Raw genomic sequence first — 25,730 nt, forward strand, 5'->3', positions numbered from 1 at the left:
GTATAAAATATTGGGATGGAGACCTGTGTGGCTCTTTCTCCTGTATAACACAATAGATAGACTATATGCTTAGTATTTTTGTGTCCATCTTTTGGGGAGGAAATGTTGTTTGGTTACCAACATTCTTTAAAATGTCTTCTTTTGTGTTCTTCATAAGAAAAAAGTAATGCAGGGTTGGATGATATGAAGGTGAATAAATGATGCACAAAGGGGTGTTGTCACAATGGAAGGCTGTCATTCTAAATTAAGCCATACTTCCACCCTACACTACAAAAGAAGTATGAAACACAGAGCAACTGAGACACCGACAAGAAAAGGGTAGTAGAAAATGACATGACAGTTCTTTGCCAATAGCAATTGTAATGCATTTAATGACATGTGACACCCTGTGACAATTCCTCTATTTCACAACCAGATCTTCCCAACAATTGACTTTTAACATTTCTGATTACTATGAGCAGAATTGAAGCTTCACTTTAAATCACAAAACTCAAAGTTCTTCATCATTTAGAAGGGAAACACATCGTTGTTGTTCCATCTAGCGGTCAAGATTTAAAATGCACCTCATCCACACAGGTGCTTTTTCTGTCGCGTATCATTGGATCGTTACTGAAAAGGCGGGGCTTGACTCACAGGTGAAATTAGTTTGAATTAGATGTCTATAATCACGTGATTTATTCGCTTCCAGTAGAATTATACATTCTACAATAGATACCGTTGCATGGTTTGGTTTCCCCCGCATATCTTTGCTTGCCCTTGTTACATTAGAGTATACAATGCAAAATTATCTCATTTATTCATTTAGATATTAAAGAATTAAAATGACCACTAGAAAGTTCAGGGCAATGGTGGGTCTAATGAAGGTCCCAGAGCGCGAGCTCATGGGTGATATTTTATTGCGCGAGAGTGCTGAACCATCACTCCCAGTGCACGTGAGTATCGGCAAATATGTCAAATTGGAAGACGGACACTACATCGACACTGAAGACAGAGATAAATCTGTTAAAAGACGACAGCTTGCCAACGCAAAAGAGAGATTGCGGGTGAGTGTTTAGGCGGGTTAGTATATCCATTTACGCGGAGGTTTGTGCATTAATGACCTCTTACAGACACTGAAGGGTTGACTTAAATAAAATTAACCGTTGTTTAAACAAAAAAGCAGGGTTTTACTACAGTTGAAATGAAAAAACACATGCTGTTACTTTAGTGAATCCATTGTTACTGAAACTATTGATAGAACTTTGATTATTAAAACCGCTGGGTATGATATTATGGCATGTTTTCTGCTGCTGATAAGGTCAAAGGTCTCATTCATAATTTCTCATGCCTCTAGCACTTGTATTCCTGGAAAGTTCTCCTTCATGTATTTAATTATCACTTCTGTTTCTTGGAAAGCCTAGTTCCTAGAAACTAGAATAGAAATCTAGTTTAATAACACTGCCCGGATAGCTGCTGTGCTCAATCATATTGTAAGGTAATTTCACAAGACTATTTGGGTACAGGTAATTGTTTCAAATGTGAAGTCCACATTCTTTCTGAATGGTGGATCTGAGAGGTGCAGATGTGCAATTATGACAATAGGTTATATGATTTTTAGTAAACCGACAAGGTGATGTCATCAGTGTTGATCTGTCACATAAGGGGTTCTTTAGACTATACATGTCAGATTATTTTCACTTTCATGCAGAATTCAACCTTAATTGTGAAAATGCACTCTTAAAAATGCAGGTGCCTCATGATGCTCTTTTGTCTAAAAGGTTCCATAAAGAACCTTTAACATCCGAAGAACCTTTCAGTTTCACAAAATGTTCTTTGTGGTAACAAAAGGTTCTTCAGATTCTAAAATGTAAGAAAGAGATGCTTCGTTGTGGAACCAAAAATGGTTATTTTATGGCTTTGCTGTGAATAACCTTTTAAGCAACTTTATTTTTAGATGTGGGCTAATATTTTGGGATAGGAGTAGTTTTTTTTAAACTTTACATTAATTGTTTAAAAGGGTCATATGGCCACACCACCCCCACAAATCTACTTAAGTTAGTGGTATGATTTGACTAAGTCCTCCCAAATGTATACGCAAGTAAGATGGGCGTACCTTTCAGTAAAATTGCTTTGGAACGTGATGTTCCGAATCTGGTAAGAGGCGTTACATTTATGTCACACGCTTGTAGTATTCGACAAATCACTACGCACTGGTTCACTGGCCAATCAAAGCACACCTCGCTTTTCAAAGCGATGAGCTTTGTGAAAAATCCATGCGTTTCAAAGAGGCAGGGCAAAAAGAAGGTAACATGCAAGGTATGTGGAAAATACAGCGTTTTTGAATCTTAAATTGTGTTTTGAACCTTAAACACATGGAATTACATCTAAAAAAAAAAACAATAATATTTGTTTTATCTGTGTCAAATGACCCCTTTAATTTATTGATGTCTCGCACTCGTAAGACTGACACTACTAAAGGAGACATGTTAAGTAATGTCTTGTTTGTTATTTAACGAAAATGAATAATGTGGCTGTGCTACAAATATTATTAAAATCAATACAATACAATAAAAAGTTTCTGTCACATTTGACACTCTGTTGCTCTGTTTTTGTTTAAAGCTGATGGAGTATGTATACTACAAAAAACTCCTTTTGAAATACTTGACAATAAGAAAAGCTCCATAAATTTTATTTAAACTGATTGGGGCATTATTAATTTCTCCATTTACATAGAAATGAACATGGGAAAACACAGGCTAAAGTCTAATTACTTATAAAAAGCTCATTTAAATATGCTTCTGTAATGTTGACGGTTAATGTATCTATCGCTTCCCTCAGGTGAGAAGCCTGAACAGCATGTTCTCGTATCTCCGGCGTATCGTGCCGGTGATGCCACAGGACCGAAAGCCCAGCAAAGTAGACATGCTTAAAGCTGCAACTGAGTACATTCGACTTTTAACAGCCGTTCTCAATCACACATCGTCCAGTGTAAGTCAGCGGGGGCGACAGTGTCGTCTTTTTTGATCTGAATTAAACTTGTACTCAGAAAAATAAGTAAGATCCCTTTTGCCCTAGATGGTGTTAAAAAAAACATGCTTTCAATATATATATATAATACAGCAAATGTCTTGATGCTTGTTCTTCGCAGGGTAGTGGGCATACTGATGTTTTCCTAGAAACTGGAATAAACTATTCAAACATAGAGACTGACTGCTCTGATCTATGGACCATGGAAGATGTGAGATGTGTTCAAATGTGAACCTGGCCTTTACATTCATTTACACGGAAATGCTTGCATTCTGATGTTACCAATGTAAATTGGTTATAAGCTTTTCATGCAATTAATGTTCCAATCGTCTTTATCTCAGGCTCTGGAGTCAATGTCAAATCCCTTTCTGTCTGCGGATGTGAGTGTGACTCCCCCACTGGTTACCACGGCGACCGGATCAGAAGATGATGTGGATCTCAACAACATGACGGTGCAGTGTGTCGTGCCAATGTACATTGTGCAGGTTGGCTCAGACCAAACTGTGGTAACAGGACAACTTTCCTCGTAGAAACTTGTACATTGAATTAAGCTTTTATTTCTGTTGTTTGTGCATTTAAGATGAAGCTACAGCCTTCTGATGCTTCTATTTATTATTATAGAATATTTGTCCCCTATTATGAGCACTGAGGGTTGGCAGTTGAGTTGCACTATAAATAATTTTTTGTCTATTCAGCAGATATTTAAACTGTCTTAAACTATTAAAAAGAGAGCTGTATAAAGTTTATTTTTGAGGCTCTACAGCACATTTATATTATGATTTATGCAAATAAGTAATAAATAATAAATTGTGTTTGTTGGTGGTGTTCATTTTTTACAAATAGTGAGGAAACTGGTCTATTCTTCACTATTTTAACCTCATACCTTGATTTAAAGGGGTAGTGCACCCATAAATGAAAATCTTGTCATGAATTACTCGCTAGTTGTTCCAAACCTGTATAAATTTATTTGTTCTGATGAACACAGAGAAGTATATTTAAACAACTGCTTGTAACCAAACAGTTCTTGGACCCCATTGACTACCAAAGTAGGAAAAATTATAATTGAGTCAAAAGGGATCCAAATCTATTTGCTGTCCTACATTCTTCAAAATATCTTATTTGTTCAACAGAGAGTACCTTTTCCTATTCTAGTCAATGGGGTCCAAGAACTTTTGTAAGCTATCTTCCAAATATCTTATTCATCAGAACAGAGAAATGTATGCAGATCTGGAGCAACTCGAAGGTGAGTAGCCTTAATGATGTCATAATTTTTATTTTAGGGTGAATTGTCTCTAAGCAACCATGAGAAATTTTTACATCGGTTTGCGTTCTCTGAGGCTCTCTGAAGCTTTTTATTCAATTAAAACTATAGATCTATATTTTTACAAAGATTGCCAATTTACAAATCTGGGTGCATTCAGCATTTAATGTTAGAAAAGTACAGATGAGTCAAATGTATACTTGCTGTAAAGTTTTGATTTAAAATTTCTGCATTTTTATGGGTCTTTACTGTGCTAATATTCTAGATCACTGATCTCCAACGTGGTGCCCGCATGAACTCTGTAAGGTGCTCACCAAGCATGGGGTTCAACAGTTATGCACAGGACAGTTGATGAATCTGTGACTATACCGATCAACCAAGTGCTACATCGTCATGAAATGTTATAGTTACTATCTTATGTTTTAAGGTTTGATGTATTCAAGTGCAGAAAATGTGAAGAAACTCAATTTGATCCTGTGCGCTGAAAAGTAATGCATTACATCTTTAAAGTCTGAAAGTATTTTATCAACAAGTAGCCCCTCTAGATGATTTTATCTCTTCAGGTAGTCCTCGCTTACAAAAAGGTTGGAGACCTCTGGCCTGTTCTATTTAATGTTTTGATAAAGTTTCTCCTTGCAATATAATAAAATCACCAGCAGGTGAAGCCAGTGCAACGTTTCAGCAATCCGCATCTGCATCGTTCTGTGGCCAAAAGCATCCAATAAATCAACTGATGCGATAATTCCACTGCATTCAGTGCAAGATAGTAATTAACGTTACGTTTTCGTTTAGTGGACGTTTGCTCGTATTTAATAACACCGGCGGGTAAACTGGTAGCGTCTATAAGAAATCCGAACAGAAGCTGAATGTTCAATGTATAGTAAAGAAGGGAGGTCATGAAACTGCCAGGCGTGGTCGTGGGCTGGTCTTGCCTGCTATAAAACGTCAAAAACGAGGGGATGCGGAGGTCCAAGAAAACACACAGCTGAAAAAAACCATTCATATTGGAAAGAGAGACTAAGCATCGATTGCGTTGTGTTTGGACACATTGCGTTGCAGTGTTACGTTTTTACTACGCGTATAAAGGACAAAGACGAAATGTTGTGAGGTGAGCATCTCTCGATTTATTTGTTTTTCGTTAACATTTACAGAGTTTAGTTCATGTTAATATTTCAACAGACCCAAGATCGTATTTACTCACTAGTGGATGTGAATGAATGTATTTTGGACTTCGCGCATTTATTATGTTCATTGTGACATTGCTGCTTATGAGAATGTGCAGTGCCATGATGATCATCAGGATCATCATTGCATGAATAGGCTATAGCTACTACAGGATTTATTGTTTCAACATTATTAATTGCGTTAATAGTTCATTCAATAAATGTATTTTCGCACTGCAGAAAATAGAACAGAATGCATTTCTCTACTCCATTGGTATTTTGTTGAGATGCATTCGTGTCTTCTGAACTGTTTTGTTGCGTTTAACCAATCAGAGGCCCTGGGGCCTTGTTTTCATTGAAGCGTTCATGATTCTGCGAGTAACATTTTGACATAATACATAAACTTTCACATGAAGCTATTGTTTGATCATGATGTGTGTTATTGTTTTTCCCTCCCATTAACGCTTTAAAAGCACGGTCGCGGTGTTTGTTTATACAGGGATGTACTTCGATTTAATATTTAGTACTTAGCAAAATGACATGCGTTCCTAAAAAAATCTGAACGGGTAATCTCAGTGTGGGATCCTCTCGTCACTGATGCCCGGAGGCTGAGCCCCACCGAGCCGCTGGTGCTGATGCTGCGGTCGCGGCGTTGTTGCTAGGCAGCCGCGCTAACGTGGTCAATGCTGTTACAAAAGAAAGGCGCTTTTTAATAACACCGTGTCGACTGAAAAGTATCTATTTCTTTAAAAGACGCACATGTTTCGTTATCATTGTGAATGACTTTAGTATATCTCCCCCTTCTCACATCGGTGAAAGGGATGTTGTTTTCCTGTAAAAGAAGTGGGCGTGACACAAGAGAATTTCCCCCAGCAGATGAGCCCTGGGGAGAGGGCGGCACAACCCTGTCTGTTCAATCCTCAGCCATCCAAATTGTGATCATATAATAACCTGACCCTTTTAAATTAGGGTCACCCGCTGCTGTTCTCTTGAATTGTCTCTTCAGAATTAAGTATAACAGGGGTGTCAAAGTATGCTTGCGTAATCATTTGAGGATTAACATTTATCATTATCTAAAAGAATAATTGTCATGGACAACAGCATTCAACATCTTTATTCTGGTAATTTTATTGTGTAAAATAAGACATAAACTTTCAGTCTGATAAAATATAGTATCAATGTAACCACTGAGGCATGTAAATACATGATGTCCAAAACTATAATGTTGCAAACTATTAATCCTTTAAATGCCTTATAAGTGGCATAAATCTCACCTAAGACTAGAACATGTTGAAACTTTTGGCAACTAAGCTATGGATATAGGCATTTCTGGGCAAAATTTTATTGAAGTTATATTTTTATATTTTATTTCAGAGAAAAGCACTTACTGTATGATGGAGATTATTGATTGATGATTGTTACCATATGTGTTTTTAAAGCATGTTTGAGTTTTTTTGCCTGCGTCATCTAGTTCTCAGTGCATGATGCAGTAGAGAATGCATTCACAACTGCATGTGAACTTAATAGGAAAACCCATTTAAAATCAATCAAGCATTACTTTCACCATTATGCATTCCCTTTACATCCTTCATTCCTTCTCTCTTTCCATACTACTTAAAAGCATAAGGATCTCTCAGTGGGGAAGAGAGCCTTCATCTGGTCAGGGAAGCTCAGAGCGATCGATACGTAACAGACGCATGTACATGTTTTTGGTGTCATCTTTTTTCATCTCTCCCCAAAACGACATCAAAAACTTGCTGTAGCAAAAGACAAGGCTGTCTTTGAGATTACAGTTCGAGTTACAGACAGGCATCGATGTGATGTACACTGGGAGTGGATCACTGTAATAGCAGAGGGACTTGATTAAATTGGATCCACTAGAGTAGAAAGCTCTGTTTGAAACTGATCCTAGGAAAGGCACAGGGCGGTGCCTGTTGGGTGTCTGGATCCAGAGAGGCCTCAGTCATTATAAAGTCTCCCCCGGGAGAAGGCCTCTGAGCGGGGGTCCCAGAGCACCTGAGCCCCTGTTAGATGACCAAACACAAAGATACTGTGACTGCAAGTGCTTTAACTTCATTGGATGCATTTATGGGATTGCTAAAATATTTTTAGATGCAGATTCGACAAATACATGATTGCAAATAGTTGATAAAATATATATATATTTTTAGTGTAAATTCTATAAAATGAGTTTAGAGATTAATACTTCTAAGGGTTATGAAAACTTGAAGTAATAATTTATCCAAAAATGCAAATTCTGTCATCATTTAATCACATTCATGTCATTTCAAACCTTTATAACATACTTTCTTCTGCGGAACACAAAAGACATTTATTGGTAGAAAATTGGTAACCGAACAGTGGCGGCACCAATACACTTCTATTGCATGAACACAAAACCAATGCAAGTCAATGGAAGACATCGCTGTTAGGTTAACTATATGCTTTGAAATATCGAATTTTTGGTTTTTCAGAAGAAAGTACATCTCTTTAAAGGTCCAGTGAATGAAAACTAGCGGCATCTAGTGGTGAGGTGGGGAATTGAGGCCGACGGTTATCAGTCTGCTTGAACATGCAACATTTAAAAAATGCCACAGAGCCACATTATGTAAACTTTTTTGTAAGCCAACCAACGAAAGACTTCTGCACATTAAACTTATTAAACTATTTTAGCAAATTGCAAAAAAATAAGAAAATGGAAATTATTAATGGAAAATGTATTTTGTGTCATGCATCATGGGATATTAATATGCTCCAGCTATTAGAGCAAAGTCCAGTTGTCAGTACAAATCTTGTTATTTCAAAAATGGATCTTCCTTAATCGAACATGCAAAGGAATCGATCACTTTACTAATGCACGTAAAGAACTGTGGATGTGTTTTTAAGTCTGTAATTGCAGTGCCCTATATAATCCTGTTAAGGGCACTTAAACTGAGTGTTTGGAGATAGGTGACAGTTAGTGCAGACCATCACATGACTCTGGGTGTGGTGTGTATAATTTCTTATCTTGTGTGTGCAGATCGGCCTGTGTGCATTTGTATGTGTGTGTGTTATTCATGTGTATATCCTCACATTTACAAATTTCAAGGGGATTTATCCCCCTAATGTGAATAATGATATCTTAATAAAACTGTGTTTGTCCACAACTGACTAATTTACATTTTTTTTTGTGTGTTTTTGTGTCCCCATCTAGCCATCTCGCCAATTTCTGTGTTGCCTATCCTTTCTTTTTGCTCTCTTTTCCTTGCATCTTTACTCTCTCTCTCTCTCTTTCACACTGGGAAAAAGAAGATGAGTACCTCCCCCACCCCTAAAGGGACGCCCGTGCAGCACAGTCCTGTGGACGGCGAGTGTTTGGAGATGGAAATGCTCCAGTCTCCCCAGCAGTCAACGTCATCCTGTGGCCTCAAGAAACGTGTTTCCAGTCTCCTGCAAAGTCCTGTGAGTGACAAGCCATACAGTTCAACTATAAATAAAGTCCATATCTGAGCTAAGGGTCTGTAAAATAGACCGGGAAGACGAGAACGCGACATTACACTTTTTTGCAAACAATTTGATGCACTATATATTAATGAATCAAAACTGACAATATAAAGCAGTTGGTTCATGTATTAAGTAAAAAAAGTTATATTTGCAACTCAAAATACACAAGTAGTTTGAGAGTGGAGTGGGAATTTTTTGGATATGATTGAGTCATTTCCAATGCATTATTGGAGTGTGCTGTTTTTTATTGCTTTGACTTTGCACTAAGAGGATTTTAGAATTTTAAGTTGTATCGATTGGTTTGGGGAATTTGGCTGATTAAAAAAAAAACATTTGTTTGTCGGTTATTGAAAGACTTAATGCAGAAAATTGCTTTTCATGGGGATTTTTTTTATAAATGGTGAAACTAATTGTGTGAGTGAGTATTTCAAGTGGCTTCTATAAGCCCTCAGAAAGGTCTTAGAAATGGCATATCTCTCATTCGCAGAAGATCCACTTTCATTTTCTTCCTATTCTTCACTTGTTCTGTGCACTCTTTCATGTCCTATGCTATGTCCAGTCCTTCTGTCCTCTCTCCCCTGCCCCCTCAATAGGTTCCCAAAGATATGATTATCTGACGAGCTCAGATATAATCTGCTCTGAATCACCACTGACAGATGCAGCTGAAGAGAGCAGAGAGCGAGAAACGAGATAGTGCCATGTGTTTTAGGTCTTGGTGCAAAACAAATAAGCAGAAATGTTTTAAATGACAGAAATGAAGAGGTCAGCATGAGGCCCTATTGTGGATAGCTTTTCCCCTGCTTGCTTCGTATGTTTAAAAATGTGTTGTGTTGTTTTGTATCTGTTCTGTGATAAGCAACATTTTCTCTTTTATTTTGATCTGACCTTTAAAGGGATATTGCCTTTGTTTGAAGATAATTACAGTTGTTCTGTTTTGTTTTTGTAATCAAGAAAAAAGAAATGTAAGATTAGTCTTCGAAATGTTATATTTACATATACATTTTTGATACTCTGGGTATTTCAGATCTTATAATAATTCAATAAAAAAAAATGTATATAGCGCTTTTCACAAAGCCGCTTTACAGGAGAAAATAAGAAAATCAAAAAACACAGCACAGTGTATACAGAACAAGCAAGATCATTCTAGTAAATTATATCTAATAAATGCAATCTCCCGGGGGTTTATTAAGCATAATACACGCAGTTACAGATGCTACATGCAATGTACATTTTGAAGGAAAATTTGAGTTGCAGGACCTTACAGTACCCAGTTTCAATATCTAACATTATACTTGTAATAAGGCATCAGTTGTCAAAAGCATTCATCCCTTGGTTGAGTAAATGGGTTGGGTTAAATATGCACAACCCAATAGCTGGTTTAAATGTCCATATTTACCCAAACTGAGATTGAAACAACCCAGCATTTTTAGGGCGTATATATAAACAAGACTTATATGATGTGTTTAACCTAACTTTGTCACTTGCGTGCATTGGGTAGGTAAATGTTTCGATATGTGTGTGTTTTAGTCCTTCAAAGAGGAGCTGGATATGTTGATTCAGGAGCAGATGAAGAAGGAAGGCACTTCTTCCAGTCTGTGGGCTCTTCGACAGATCGCTGACTACATGGCTGCTCATGGATCGCCTGCCGCTCTGCCTGTCACCCAATCCAGTGCGTAACACACAGGATTAATTCCATATCTGATCTGGCATACTATGGGATAAACATCTGGGTTGGTAAAATCCTTAAGGGATGAACCATAAATGTTTATTGTTAGAGACACTCCAGGGTTGCAACAGGGTGTTCAAGTATTAACATTAGTTTTTTTTTATTCCCTGGATGACAGGCTTTTAGTATTTTTATTTCCAATATTCTGTCATATTTTATTATCATCATATTTTTTATACAAAAAAGACGCTTTTACACGGTTCACATGAATTCCCCTTTTTAAAGTGTCATTAATTATTATTGATATATTATTTAGACACTCCTTATGTGTACATAAATGTGCAATGGAGTATTTAAAGAGCATTGTACTACTTTCACTTTATTATACAGAATATTGAAACCTTTCATAACATATATTGACACAGTTCACCCTTAGGCGGCTGAGACAGAGTTTAGTTTGCATTTCACATTGAAACGGTGAATTTAATTCAGTGGACTTAAGCTCCGTCTAAAAAACTTTATGCAGATTCATTCATGAGTAGCACATTTTTTGACACTCTTGTGTTGTTGTTACTAATGCCTGTGAAGCCGTTACCATGGTGACCCCTATTAATGATCTGCACGGATGGGAGCCGAGCTCCATGGTGAAGGGTGAGAGACTGATGCGCTGTAAGCTAGCTAGTGTACATCGCCTGCTGGATCTATACGGCTGGGCCCAGATTGCCAACACATGTCTCACAGTAAGATAAATCTTCTCTCCCTCTGTGTGTGTATAAATGTTTTATTTTTCAATGAAAGGCCTCGCTGCTTCTTTCCTAAATATGAGTTGGTTAACTTGTACTATATGCATGTGTCTGTTTAAGCTTTTTATAACTCATGGTCATGATAATCTAATTGTTTTTTTCATACAGTGTATTTTAAACGATCACACATGGCTGCCACCCCTGTATTAAGATGAATAAAGGAGGTCCCAATGATACAAATTCTGCCATCATTTATTCAGCCTCGTGTCATTCAAAACCTGTATGTGACTCTTTCTACTATATAACACAAAAGAATACATTTTGAGAAATGTCTCAGTGGTTTTGTGCGAATACAATGGAAGTCAGTTGTTTGGTTACAAAAGTTCATCAAAATGTTTTATTTTCCGTTCTGCAGAAGAAAGAAAGTCATACAGGTTTGGAATGAGATTAGAGAGCATAAATGATGAAATATTTTTTATTTCTGGGTGAACTACACCTTTAAGTGTCTAAATATTTTTTTTGCGCACACTGCACCTGCAGTATCTGCATTTGGATGCGTATGTTTTCAATAAGCCACCTAACTGTGCATAAAGATCATGATTGGTAACCAGAAAGTTGCTGGTTTGATTCCCCAAAGTTGAAGCCACGAGCTGTCATCATTGTGTTCTTGAGTCATTTAACTTCAGCTCGCTATTGTTCCTGTAATAAATGGAAGTTCTGTACTGTACTGTTTCGCTTTGGATAAAAGCATCTCCTAAATGACTACTTAGCCTCTCTCTCACTTTCTCTCTCTCGCCACAGATACGCGTTAGTAAGGAGCAGGAGCACTTCCTGGTGCTGCCGCACGGTCTGGCCTTCGGGGAGGTGACTGCCTCCAGTCTGGTGAGCTTTTACACACTCTTTGCACACATTACGAATGGGTTCCTCTCATGAGATAACAGCTGATGAAGCACTTTCCGTTGTTTTTTGTGCAAAAGCATTCAAATGAAGGTCAAATTAACAATGATGTGACGTGGAAGATTTCAGTGATTTCAGGATTATAATGGACACATATCGTGCTTTATAAGAGCCTTATATCAAAAACGAATAATGCATTGCAAGAAAGATATTTTTCATGTCTCTGCTCAATGTGTTGTGTCTGATAAATATTGTACAAGATTAAATACATTAACAGACTACATTAAAGGGTTAAAGGAGAAATTTAAATGAATTAATTACATATTGTAATAGTTAAGGCATTTATATTTAAGATGAGCACAGTGCATGATGGGGGATGGTTAAATTATACAGTGATTTCTAATTAAAGAAATCTGTCCTTTAATTTCACATTTTTATGATTGAAAGGTTAAAATGTCCAACATGAAATTTTAATAACAAAGAATCACTGAATCTTAATCATCAGTTTTTAACCCCCCCCCCCATAAACACAATTTTCCTTCCTGTATTGACGTTCCTTGTGGAAACAAGATGCGAACATCAATATTTTTCTCCATTTTCTCTGAAGAGAATGATGTGTCTGCTAAAAGTCTATTTGGTCAATATTAAAAAATGCACTCGAATATAGATGACTATATGCTATATGCTAGACTTTACATGTATGCTTAATTGTGCTAAACACCACCCAACTGTTATGGTGATTTTATGAGGTCAGCATGGATGTTTTGCAGGTTCTGTTTTACAGCTTCTGTGTGTGATGTACAGGTAAAGGTGAATATTCTTGGTGAGGTGGTCGAGAGAGGCAGCACAACACTAGGAGTGGATGTGTCTGCGTTCAGCCTGCATTCTGCGATCTACTCTGCAAGACCAGATGTCCGATGTCTGGTGCATCTTCACACTCCGGCCACCGCTGCAGTATGTCCCTCTATCAACTTAACGCTTTATTTGTTTTCTTAAATTTAAGTGGAGGAATGAAAGCTTTGGTTTATATGAAGTATGCACTGATTGTTTCAAGTATTTAGTTTTGATACCCACTGTTAAAGAGGAAATAAATAGTTTCTGCCAATCTCATAGTAATCTTGAGTACATCTACAATCTTGAGGAACTACAGCACGAGCACACAATACATCATCGCATTGATTCACTATAAGGTCATGTTGTTTACGCCGATTGCCAACAAAACACAGACATATGACTTAGTTTGACATCGCGTGTGGTTCATGTCTGGCAGGTGGCTGGTTGATGCATGGACGGGCTCTTTCGCCCGCTGGAAGACGCGTGGGCTTGCTTTTCTGGGAAAATTGTCCAATAAGGGTTTACGAAAACCCATGTTCGAAAAAAACTTGACGAAACCTGTTTGAACCCTGGCGGAGTGAATCGAGCACAGAAATACTACGTCATACGTTCATCTTGTTTTTCGACAAGATGACTATGTTAAACTTGACAAGCCAGCACGTTTAACAGTCTAAAGAAGTCAGAATGCATGAAATAGCACGTTACCTCATCTTTGATAAAACTAGTACACTACATTCTAGAAATTGCTCTTTTTATATTAAATTATAACTTAACCACATAAATCCGTTGCAAAAATATTCATATTATTAGTATTATTATTATGACTTTTCATTATTAGTAAACAAAAAGATTTCTAAGGCTACAATTGTACATTTTAGAACATATGAAGAGAGTTTAGCGAAGAAAAACTAAAATTGCACTGATCCTTACACAGCACATTTTACCTTCATAGGTATCAGCCATGAAGTGTGGCCTCCTACCGCTATCCCATGAGGCCTTGCTGGTGGGTGATGTTGCTTATTATGACTATAATGGTGTAATGGAGGAAGAAGAAGACCGAGTTGAACTTCAGAAGAGCCTGGGGCCTACATGCAAGGTTATATCATAAAAAGTTATGTTATTGGCTGATTAAAACTTGAAAAAACGTAAATATTTTCATATTGCAACAAATGTGTTTGTTGTTGTTTTACAGGTGTTGGTTTTAAGGAACCATGGTATTGTGGCTCTGGGGGAAACGGTGGAAGAGGCCTTTTACACAATTTACCACATTCACAACGCCTGTCAAATACAGGTAGGCAAAGCATGAATCTACCACTGAAGAACAATAAAATACTGAAGAGTACATCATTAGACAGAATGATTGTTAGAAAAGAGACAGAATATTTATGTAATTGAGATTGAGAGAGTCCGTAAAATAGAGAGAGAGAGAAAAAAACAATATTGTGAAAAGAGATCCAGTAAATGAAGGTCAAGCAGTTCATTTTGGTCTGCTGGGGTACAACTGAACAATGCTGCTATTGTGTAGCTATTTTTAGATGTGTGTCATATTACTCCTACTTTTTCTGCATTATATACTGTATGTAACGAATATCAGGATGACATACTGCATTTGCCAAAATAAGCACTTTATAACATGGCTTACTGTGTGAAATTCTGTTCCCACAATGCAGTCCACTCATTGGCTTATTGTACTTCCAAATGTTGAGATTTTGCAAACTGGATCATTAATGCCAAATAATGTTTTGTACTTCCAAACTGGATCCCAAATGCTAAATTGAACGCTTTGGATTAAATCATCTGTGAAATGTCAAATTCTATGAAAGGCTAAGTTGCAATGTTCCCCTCCTCTGTCAGGTGGCAGCACTGTGCAGCGCCGGAGGGGAGCAAAACCTCATCATGCTGGACCGCAGCATTCACAGGCCCTCTGTTACTGGCACTGTGGGCTGGGCCGGATCCACCTTCGGCCCGATGCACAAAAGCAGGCTGGGAGAACATGAGTTTGAAGCATTAATGAGGACGTTGGACAATCTGGTTAGTCTATGCTTCTATGTAATTGGACTGACTTGAATACAATTTTATTACCAGCCCGACCTAACAGGTTTGTTCTCCAAACGTTCTCTAGGGTTACCGTACCGGATATGCCTACCGTTTCCCAGTTCTGCTGGAACGCTCTAAAACCAGAAGAGAGGTTGAGGTTCCTGCTACAGTCACGTCGTTTTCCTTCCACGAAGATGGTGTTCATCCACACCCCCGTTTCCAGCCCCACGCGCAGAGACAACAGCAGAAGACTAGATGGCTCAACACCCCAAATACCTATCAGAAAGTCAACCAGGACCAGGCCAGCCCGGGACATCGGACAACGGTAATAGATTCAAACTCATCAACAACTTCCAAAAAGCCCACTTAATGGAACAGTCCACCCAAAATATTTATCTTTTGTCATCATTTACTCTCCCTCAAGATGTTCCAGACAATTATTGGCCACCATTGACCGCGATAGTAGGACAAATAGCTTTATACACTTCTTTGTTCTGTTGAACACAAAATAAAATGTTTTGAAGAATGTTGGAAGACAGTTCTGGGTCACAGGGATTACCATTGTAATTTCTCCAACTATGGTAGTCAGTGGTGGCCAAGAACTGATCGGTTGCAAACATTCTTCCAAATATATTTCTCCTAGTTCATCAGAACAAAGACATTTATTCCGTTTTAGAACATATCGTAAATGATGACAGAATTTTTATTTTAGAGGGGACGGTCCCTTTAACAACCTAAAAAACACATCCATATTGCAACGTCCGAGCAATGTAATGCTATTATGGTATTAGGTCAAGACATACGTCACATCACAAAAAAATTATAAAAAATATGTTAAGTATATAATGAAAGATAACATATAGAAAACATCAATAGAAGTAAAAACTACTGTCATACAATGGTGTATGAGTATCTCAGTATCTCTCTCTCTCTCCTAAAATGTTCCACCCACTTTCTTTCTCCTGCTCTGCAATGCAGGGTAGGAAATTCATTGTCATTAACCTCACGGCAGTGTTGGCACTGCCCTCTGCTGGCTGCTTTTATATCAGTCACACATACCTGTTGTATTTCCTAACTTTACAATTTATTTACACTGTCTGGTGTCTGTTTTTATTACCACTCGAAGTTCCTGATTGACAGAGGTAGAAACTGAATTTCTTTTGTGATGTTTATTTTCTTTAGTGGTTAAAATCAGAAGAAATGACCCAGGGAAGTGGAAAAGGAATTAAGATAGAAAATCCTAACCAGTTTGTCCCACTATTCACTAACCCAAAAGAGGTGCTGGAGACTAGAAATAAGGTACAGTGAGCTCTTTTATTACTCACTAGATGAGATGAGATGTCGCAGACAACAGCAGATGGTGTTAATGTTTACAAAGATGAAATCCAAACAAATCATGTTTTTTTTAAGATCTCCCAACTCACAGTTAAAACACATGACGCTTCCCCCCTGACATGTTGCATTAATGATTTTCTTTAAAAGATGCCAAACATTGGCCTTCTGTCTTAATGCACTTAGATTGCACATACAGATTATACTGAGCAATACAATTTATTCGATTTTTATAAGCATGCCGTATGGAATACGAGTGTGGGGAATGATAATGATGTATCTCTTCAGATAAGGGAGCAGAATCGTCAGGACATGAAAACAGCCGGACCACAGTCTCAGGTGTTAGCCAGTGTCATAACAGACAACAGTCCACCGGTAAGAAAACACAACGGCATTAGTCACTACACAACGTGTGTTTGGGCGAGGATTAGATCAGAAATCTTTGCACAGACCCACATCTAATCCGCATGAAATGACTCAGATTACCACAGTATTGCATCACATATTTGGTTTAATTTTATTCAGCTTTCTGCTACCCAAGGGAGTTACTACCAGCTCCATTGAGTAGATTTCACCTCTGAATCAAAATTTCTCCATGTTTTATTCACCCTAAAGGCTTCCTAACTGAATATATTTGTCTTCTCGAAGAATAATGCAGTCGGAGTTATAATACCACGTATCCTTTTACTTCCAAGTGGTAGGATGCGAGTGAATGGGTGTTGATTTTTTGAAGCTCCGAAAAGTGCATGGATCAAAGACGTTAACTTTGATGTCTAGCTCCCGCCATCTCTCGAATACGCATGAGCAAGAGACTTGTTTTTCCGGCAAATGATGGTGACGAAAGCTCCCGCCAGAGTGGATGATATCCTATTAGAAGAAAACGAAAGTCAAAACCCATTTCACCACTTGGAATTAAAATAATATGTGGTATTATAACTCCGACTGCATTATTCTTCAAGAAGAAAAACATATTCAGTTAGGATGCCTATAGGGTAAGTAAAACATGGGGAAATTTTGATTCAGGGGTGAACAACCGCTTTAAACTGTTATAGAATGGTGACAGCAGAAACATCAATAATATATCATTTTAATGCCAGTAATAATGAGAAGAAACAAATCTAATTCATATATTTCTCAAGCCAGATGGCATCCTTTCTACGTCTGTGCTTGTGTTTACTCATATGTGTACTTATGAATTGCGTGTTTTCAGTCTCCAGAGCAAGTGGAGCCCATACCCCAAGTCACAACAGAACCAGAGCCTCCGAATCCTTTCAATGAGCTGACGGATAAGGAGCTGGAGGAGTACCGCAAGGAGGTGCAGCGCAAACAACATGGAGAGGACGGTATGAGCTGACAGTCTCTTAACAAGACTTAGACAGTAGTTCAGTTCCACTTGATCCTTTTAAAACCTATTGACTTATAGGCAAAACATTGTCATTTTATTGATTTGTGCACTGGATGAAAGAAACCAAATTCAATAAGCGCTGCAGTGCCTTATGTGAACAGCTTACGTCCTTTCAGAAATATTGACGGGACGTCACTTTGTTACAGAACACTGAAGTTGTGATTTTAATTTTAAGAAATTAAAAGCCTTTAAGAGCACACTGTTTAGAAAACAATTAATAACAATTAAGTGGGTAAAAAGAGTAGCTAACATGTGAAAGTGTGTATATTATGTTATAAGCATTTTCTGAATTTAGGTGCATCATTTTTTACATATAAATTATACAATTATATTTTATATAAAAAATATGAATTGTAAAATTATGAATAATATATGCATTTTTGTGATTTAATATAGTTTATGAGATGACACAGAATATTTTTGTAAAAATGATTTCAGTAAACACAAAAGCTAAGTTTAAAATGATGAGATGTTGTCACATAACTTTGAAAACAATGAACTCATAGTTCATCTATGTAATTTGTTATCTACCCAAATATGCATGTATTTAAAAATAATTCCGGCAATAAAGTTTCATTTAATTGCAGGATCATTCCAGAAACGTTTTTTAGAATTGAATGTCCCGACAATCATTCCCGTCTACAACACGGATGTCTTATCCTGTTAACCTTTATACACATACACTAAATTTAAAAGCCCCTTCAGGATTGTTCTTAACTGTACATCAGAGTCAGAAATTAAGCAACGTTTGATTAAAATGCCCCATATATTCAAAATGTGGGTTCAAAGAATGTCCCCATGGTCAATTCCTTGATTTTCTATTTTTCCCCAATTCAATACATATTGAATTAAAGATTTTATATTTGAATTAACTAATTCAACTTATATATTTGACATGAAAAAAAACATGGCCACATAAAAACCTGCCACTGAAGATTGATTCCAAAAAGCAGAAAAAAACCCTCCTGTACATAACATCAATTCCTCTCCTCTTTCTGTCCTTGCCCTTCACCTGTTCTCTTTCCTTTCCTTCCCCTGATGTTGTAAAAGGTGAGGAGGTGGTGAATGATACGGGGGCACCCCCGACTACCTCCCCCAATAAGACCCCAGCATCAGGTGAGAGCATGGGGGTGCTACACCTAACACCTGCGCTTGTGAACATCACACCTCTGAAACACCTGCTGTGCTCCCACATGCTGTTTGGTGTGCTTCATCATTCACTGCTGCTTGACAACCCCAGTTACTAACAACACTAATAAGAATTTGTAATTCAAAAAGCTTTTTCCTTTACACTGACCAGTGCAAATTTAATCCTATTTTAATTATAATCGCCTTGAAGGAATCCCTTACCCTATAATATATGGAAATATTGGCATTATTTACTTACCCTCATGTGGTTTCAGATCTTATCAACCCAGAATGTTTCATTTTTTTCATATAACAGTTTATATTGACAACATCTGTCATTAAAGTTGTCCACACAGATCGCTTTTCAGTTTTACGGTTACAGTCATTATGTTTCTTAATAAAAATTGGCTTCTGAAGATTTGTAAGTACAATATGTGGAAAAGCACTGTGTTTGAATTTTCCCTTTGTGTTTTACAGTAAAAAATAACCACGTACAGGTTTGTTTAAGTAAATAATTACGTAAATAATTTTTCCCTTTAAATGGAAGGGTGAAGTAACAAGGGATGTCTGTGTTCATTTTTAATTTTCGCGTTTCTGTTTTTATGTGTGACATTTCAGCTCTGTACTGTGACCTCCATCTGTCTTCACACCTTTGTGCTTCTCTGTGTGTTTCTGTTTAATTATTATTTGTAGGACAATCGTTCGGTACTGAGATCTTGTCTCACTAGTGAGTATATGGAAACTAAAGACATTGCACACAACTTGGAAGAGCATGTTGGGCGAAAACGATCATGTCAAAGCAGCTGCTTCTGTGTCATGGATAAAAGTTCTAAAATTGTGAAAATGAATTGCTTGCTTGGCTTGTTTTTTATTTTACTTTTTTCTTCTCTGATTTGTTAAAATTGTGCTTTTATATACAGATGGACCAACCACAGATGTTGTGCAGGACGATGAAGGTGACGAGAAGAAACTGGAGGAGCTAGAAAAAGAAATGAAGGCTCTAACGACCACTGACACTTCAGAAACCACACCCTCGACGCCGCCCACTGCTCCGTCCAACAAACCTGCGGGCAACACCCCAGAGGGCTCGCCTTCCAAATCCCCCTCAAAGAAAAAGAAGAAATTCAAGGCCCCTTGTTTCCTAAAGAAAAGCAAGAAACAGAAAGAGAAAGTAGAAACTTGAATTCTTACAGAGTTAAGAAGTGTTCTTCACTAACAGTTTCACACACATGCTCAAAAACAAACAGCACTCGAGTGTTTGTAGACTTTCCACCAGACACACTTACTCATCTATTCATTGTGTATTCACTAACTGATGATCACATACCACACAAGTTTTTGATAATGGGTTATGACTTGAAACCTGTTCTTGCTTTACTCTTTGTCCACACTGATGCAAAATTCACAATGCTTCATTGATACATGAAGTACACAACCTGCTCTAGTGACCCCCCCCCCCTGCTGTAAAATGAAATTGCACTTAGCACATGCATTGAAAAAAAAGAATGTGGCATTGAGTAAACATTGATTGTTCATGTCTATCGATTATAATTGTTGCACAGTCATCTTCATCAAGGTGTTAATATAATTACGTGACATAAGTTATGACATAACTGTGTTCTGAGTTGACTAAAAACTGACAAATGCCCAAAATAAGCAAGATAGTGGCTTGTTGCTGCAAAGAGCATCCAACTTTAAATGCACGAATTTATTTCATTTCCATGTATTTTAGTTTTTATGATGATATTTATTTTTTATGTATGCTGGAGACTTCTTTGCAATTTTAGGCCTGATTATTTTTATGACCTGTCTGTTATTTAAATGCTTTAGTGTGTATATCAGCTGGTTTATAAACTTGATTCCATGTCAATATTAGAATGTAAAATGCTAGGATCGGATGTAACAGTCATTAAAGATCACATCCATGTAAACCTGTTTTTAGTCACTGTTATGAAGCTGGGTTTCAAATCAATGTATGATTGTGAAATTAGAGACAGATTTTATTCAATTTAATTCAATTTAACTTTGCAAACACATTTTGCAAAGCTGCGGTTCTGAAACGGAATATTACATGCTGTTGACCATTGTAGACGTCACTACACTAAAAAACCGTCGCCAAAGCAGAAAAAGCGAAATATGCCGTCATTTTATGTTTATACACTAATTAAACAGGGAAGCATTTATATAAAGACTAATGTAAATGCATAATGTATTTGCTTTTTTATTTTGACTAACAAAACAATAGTTTGCTAAAAAAGAACGTAATGTGTGGTAAGAACCAGAGGCGTCGCTAGACCAAGGCCCGATTCACATTTCCGCGCGCATATTCGTTATTTTAAAAGAACATTATTTGTCTGTAATCATTTACATGGATAATAGCTCTAAAAAACTGATATGAAACGTAGTCACTTAATTCAAGCTTGTAAAAGAATTTTTAACGCAATTTAACCGGTCCGAAAACACAAACTCGTGCCGTACTTTCGCGAAGAAATCAATGTACGCGCACGTCAGTGTGTTTCCTTGCGCAGGCGCGCAAGATTATGAAAACTTGACGAAACTAAGGGAAATTTCTAATAACATCGATCATCTTATTCTGACTCGTTCCTTAATATCCACTGTAGAATGGGCATCAGATTTTGTTTGTGGAAGCAGAAAGATGAGTAGGTTAGAGTTGATGATTAACAAACTTACACCCCCAGCCAGTCAGGTCTCAGACATGACAGGAAAATGTCGCATGAAAACCTTCGTCAAGTCAGTAAAATTGCATTGTTGCTTAGAAAAACATCAGTGTTTTGTACTTTCAGAAATGAAATTAATATTTTATTTCCTAGCTCTTGTTTAGAACATAACAAAAAAAGTTGTCAGTAACTATGGCTGAGATAACTTGTGAGCTATTATAGGCAGTACAGTTTATTGCAAAACAGTGAACCATATTTTTTTTTAAATTGAAAATATGTAATTATTCATTGTTATCATTTTGTTATACATGCAGATGTACCACAAACAAATCTCTCTGCTTTCATTATTTCCATACAGTGCATGCAAACATGTTAATAAAGTTGATTTTAAGTAGGCCTATGTTGAAGATACTTAAATATTTTTAAATACATAAATGTTTACCTTCCCCAGTATTGTTGCACTGTAGGGATAGTGGTTTGAGCCAGGTGAATTTTTTACTGTGCATTGTGTTGCACATATCTTGCACACAGCAGGTTTTTAAGAAAAAGGTGATAGAAAAAGTAAATGGAGCACGTGCCCCATTAGAGCTTTAGGTCTAGCAACGCCCTCGGTAGGAACTATTATTTATGATTCAATTGTTTCGTCGGACCTTTAAGAGCGGTGCACAGTCAATAGCGATCGCCAGACGTTTTTATCTGAAAATGTCTAGTTATATTTTGTTGTAGAACTCTTTGAAATAAAACCGTTTAATTTATACTTATCGAATAATGGTGAGGAGTAGGAGCCGAACACCACCACGACGAGGTACGAGTTCAGGGTTTTCTTAAAAAAAAATAACCGTAAAATGTGTTCTGGCTTGCTGTTTGCTAACATCACAACAATCACATTCATCACACGATTCTTTCCTACGGTTTCGCAATTTGTGGTGATCACATTCAATGCAAATGGACAATTTAACATTCAAACACTGGAAGTGTATAACTGGAATGAATTATTTGGCTGACTGGTAATCAGTTTGTTTAACATATCCTGTCGATAAATCCGGTCATAAATAGCTTGGAAGCTGCAAAATGTTTTGAAATGGGCTCTTTTTACTAACGTTAACCAGTGTACACGAAGATCACCTTAGCATGGCATAGTAACATCGTTTCAGCGACCTTTACTCTGCCAATGACTTCAATCTTTTTTTTGGCAAAAAAATGGTAATAATCTTTTATGTTCTTTCAGAGAGACGGCGTTCACGCTCGTCCTCTCGAGATCGCGAGCGCAGGCGCAGGGAGCGCGAGAGGTCTCGATCGCGCGATAGAGACAGACGGAGGTCACGCTCGCGCTCCCCCCACAGACGCAGGTCCAGGTGAGTTTGAAATATAACCGACTTTTGTAGTTCTATAATAGGTGCAAATTATGGCCTACAAAATATTACAACAAAGATGTTAAGAATAGGCATCAGTAATGAAAAGGTCATAGGTTCGACACCCAGGGAACGCATTATTTACTAATAAAACAAAATAGATTGAATGCGCTGTAAGCTGCTTTGTTTTAGATAAAAGCTTCTGCCAAATGAATAAATGCAAGATCCGGTGTGTAAAAGTGTGAGACTGTGACTAATGCTAGCTGTTCATAACCTTCCCTTTAAGCTTTGTGTCTGTTTTGTTTTTGCAGATCTCCACGGCGACACCGCTCCTCCTCCTTATCGCCATTGCGGCAGAAGGATGACAGGAAGGACTCTAAGGAGAAGCATGCCAAGGTCCATCAGATATCAGGTCATTATGTCAGTCTTTTTACCCCACAATAAGGTCCAAAACGAAATTTGCATTGGCATCTAAAATTCAAGGGAATTTAGTCAACTTGTCAACTAGATTAGATTAGATTAGATTCAACTTTATTGTCATTACACATATACAAGTACAGTGTAACGAAATGTAGTTTAGGTCTAACCAGAAGTGCAATTAGCAAGTGCAGGATATACAGTGTGAATAAATACAGAATACAATATTAGGAAAATACTATACAATGGCCATGTACTATGAAAATGTGACAGTCGGTATGTACTATGAACAATATAGACAGAAGGCTATATACTGTGAACTAATATCCAAATAGCCTACTCTTGTAGGTATTGTACACTTTCTGAAATTGTGTCAATAGATAATGCAGTATTTGAATCAAAGTTAAAAAGTTGATGGCAATAATCACAAAATATTAGTGGTTTAGTACCCTGTATTATCGAAAGGGCATTACACTACAGCACGAAAATAGTCGTAAATCCTGTATCTTGACTTTAAGTTAAAATTCTACATTGGTTATTATACCATGCAACTAGTTCTTGATTTTTAATGCTGTCTCATCTGTTTGTTCATGCAGCTGAGGATATGGAAGGGAAAACAGAGGAAGAAATAGAGATGATGAAAACGATGGGGTTTGGATCCTTTGACACATCAAAGGTAAGGTCTCCCTTTCTTTACTCATAAAGGGTGTTAGAGTTTACACTTCAAGAATGACTTTCTTAGGAAAAAGTCCAGAGCAGAACATAGTTTTTTTTATTCATGTTTGTTATGAAACTTTATATTTAGAGGGAAATAACTAGAACTATTTTTGATAGGTTACATATTTTGAGCAATACAAGATTTACTTGTTTCGTTCTGTGTTATGTGCCCTCCAATGGACAACAGTAGCTGCTGTTCCACAAAACCATGGGTGGCAAAGCTCATTCTCAAATTAACCACAAGATGGCACGGCTAGATAAAGTGTACGCCCAAGTTATTCTTATTAAACAAATTAAGATCCCGCACTGTCGTTAATATTATTTACTTGTAAATAAAAACTTGTAGTGAACTGTTATTTGTAATGACACAGGAACATGCTATATTGTAGTGGTTCTCTATTTTTTCAACAGGGAAAGAGGAAAGAAGGTTCAATCGGTGCGTTTGCAGTTAATGTGTCTCAAAAGAGAAAATACAGGTCTGTATTTAAAGTTTCTTTTGGTAAAAGAAACCTAAATGTTTATGCATAATTTCCCCCAAATCACTCAATGTTGAGCTCTGTGTTTTATGCTCCCTGGCTTTCTGTTTTATAAAAACATATATGTGTATACGTCACACATTTCGACATGCAATTCAAAAAGTTAATATCCCAGCAACAGTTAAGCATGTGGCCAATCACCTCTGCAGGTACTGCTCTGCTAAATGACGAACATTCTCATTGGTGGGCAGTGATGTAATGTCTTGGTGCAGGAGGAAGATCAATGATGTAATCATATTTCTCTTGCAGGCAATACATGAACAGGAAAGGTGGTTTCAACAGACCTTTGGATTTCATTGCTTGATCACGAGAAGTGAGGAACCAAGCTTTAAACAACTTTGACTTTTGCGACGAAGCATATATTGCTTTCCCCTCACAGTTTATTTAAATATGTGTTCCAACAGTTTTCCTCTGTTTATTTTTTTCATTTAATGGCTGTTTTTATGTAAGTGTTGATTAAGTTTGCAGCTAATAAACCTGAATCTCATTTTATGAAAACTTTGCAGTACTAAATAAATTCATAACAGTTTATGGATGTTTTTGTCCATTTAATGTGCCGTTTTATTCACTTTTCATTGACATCATTTGAAATTTAATTAATTATTTGACAATTCAAGCTGTCTTGTATTAATTAGTGCTTAATTTGTGTACTTATGAACACATGTATTTTGGCACAACAATCAATGGGAAGAAATGCAAATATAATTGCAATGTTGGATGATTAAATGTACAAATCAAGTGAAGTCATGTTAAGAACCCGCCTGTTCAAGGGAGGTGTGGCTGTTAGGAGTTCCGGCCCGTCTTAAAGGCAACCAATCACAGGAGCTAGCCATGTGACGATCCAACCAATCATCGCATAACAACAATACACGATTTGCATAATAATCCATTTTGGCTCAGGAGCAAATGCCAGAATACCACGGTACAGGTTGTGCTCTCGCTCCAAAATGGCGCTACGGTACTGCTTAGTTGCACCATTCTCTTTTAGCGGAATCGCATTACAAGCATTCATATATTCATGCTTCAGAATTCCCTTCAGCCATTGGTCGGCTCCAGAAACGGTTAGTTAGATTGA

General features: G+C 37.2%; 3 protein-coding genes across 6 annotated transcripts; all 3 read left to right on the forward strand.

Annotated features, from left to right (window-relative positions):
• Positions 1-824: 824 nt before the first annotated feature.
• Positions 825-3,618, forward strand: figla (folliculogenesis specific bHLH transcription factor). The gene is made up of 4 exons (XM_056746801.1): positions 825-1,043; positions 2,818-2,967; positions 3,128-3,217; positions 3,348-3,618. The coding sequence occupies exons 1-4, from the start codon at positions 846-848 to the stop codon at positions 3,534-3,536; spliced, it is 627 nt and encodes a 208-aa protein (XP_056602779.1). The 5' UTR covers positions 825-845; the 3' UTR covers positions 3,537-3,618.
• Positions 3,619-4,960: 1,342 nt separating this feature from the next.
• add2 (adducin 2 (beta)) lies at positions 4,961-20,901 on the forward strand. Of its 4 annotated transcripts, XM_056746038.1 has the most exons (16): positions 4,961-5,375; positions 8,624-8,871; positions 10,441-10,582; positions 11,168-11,319; positions 12,124-12,204; positions 13,024-13,173; positions 14,006-14,149; positions 14,246-14,344; positions 14,908-15,084; positions 15,176-15,415; positions 16,273-16,389; positions 16,711-16,797; positions 17,633-17,765; positions 18,878-18,943; positions 19,649-19,682; positions 19,876-19,991. In XM_056746038.1, coding segments are annotated over exons 2-16 (1,773 nt in total). In that variant the 5' UTR covers positions 4,961-5,375; positions 8,624-8,721; the 3' UTR covers positions 19,877-19,991. The 4 variants fall into 4 exon arrangements, with proteins under 4 accessions (XP_056602016.1, XP_056602013.1, XP_056602015.1 ...); XM_056746035.1 differs by lacking the exon at positions 19,649-19,682 and having other exon boundaries at positions 4,962-5,375; positions 19,876-20,901; XM_056746037.1 differs by lacking the exons at positions 18,878-18,943; positions 19,649-19,682 and having other exon boundaries at positions 4,963-5,375; positions 19,876-20,901.
• Positions 20,902-22,276: 1,375 nt separating this feature from the next.
• Positions 22,277-25,184, forward strand: snrnp27 (small nuclear ribonucleoprotein 27 (U4/U6.U5)). Its single transcript, XM_056746040.1, has 6 exons — positions 22,277-22,438; positions 22,862-22,988; positions 23,297-23,397; positions 23,999-24,078; positions 24,531-24,595; positions 24,905-25,184. Exons 1-6 carry the CDS (start codon positions 22,402-22,404, stop codon positions 24,957-24,959), a joined length of 465 nt encoding a protein of 154 aa, XP_056602018.1. The 5' UTR covers positions 22,277-22,401; the 3' UTR covers positions 24,960-25,184.
• The last annotated feature ends 546 nt before the right edge of the window (positions 25,185-25,730 follow it).

This window comes from Triplophysa dalaica, chromosome 4 (genome assembly GCF_015846415.1).
Source record: "Triplophysa dalaica isolate WHDGS20190420 chromosome 4, ASM1584641v1, whole genome shotgun sequence".
In the NCBI taxonomy this organism is placed as follows: Eukaryota; Metazoa; Chordata; class Actinopteri; order Cypriniformes; family Nemacheilidae; genus Triplophysa; species Triplophysa dalaica.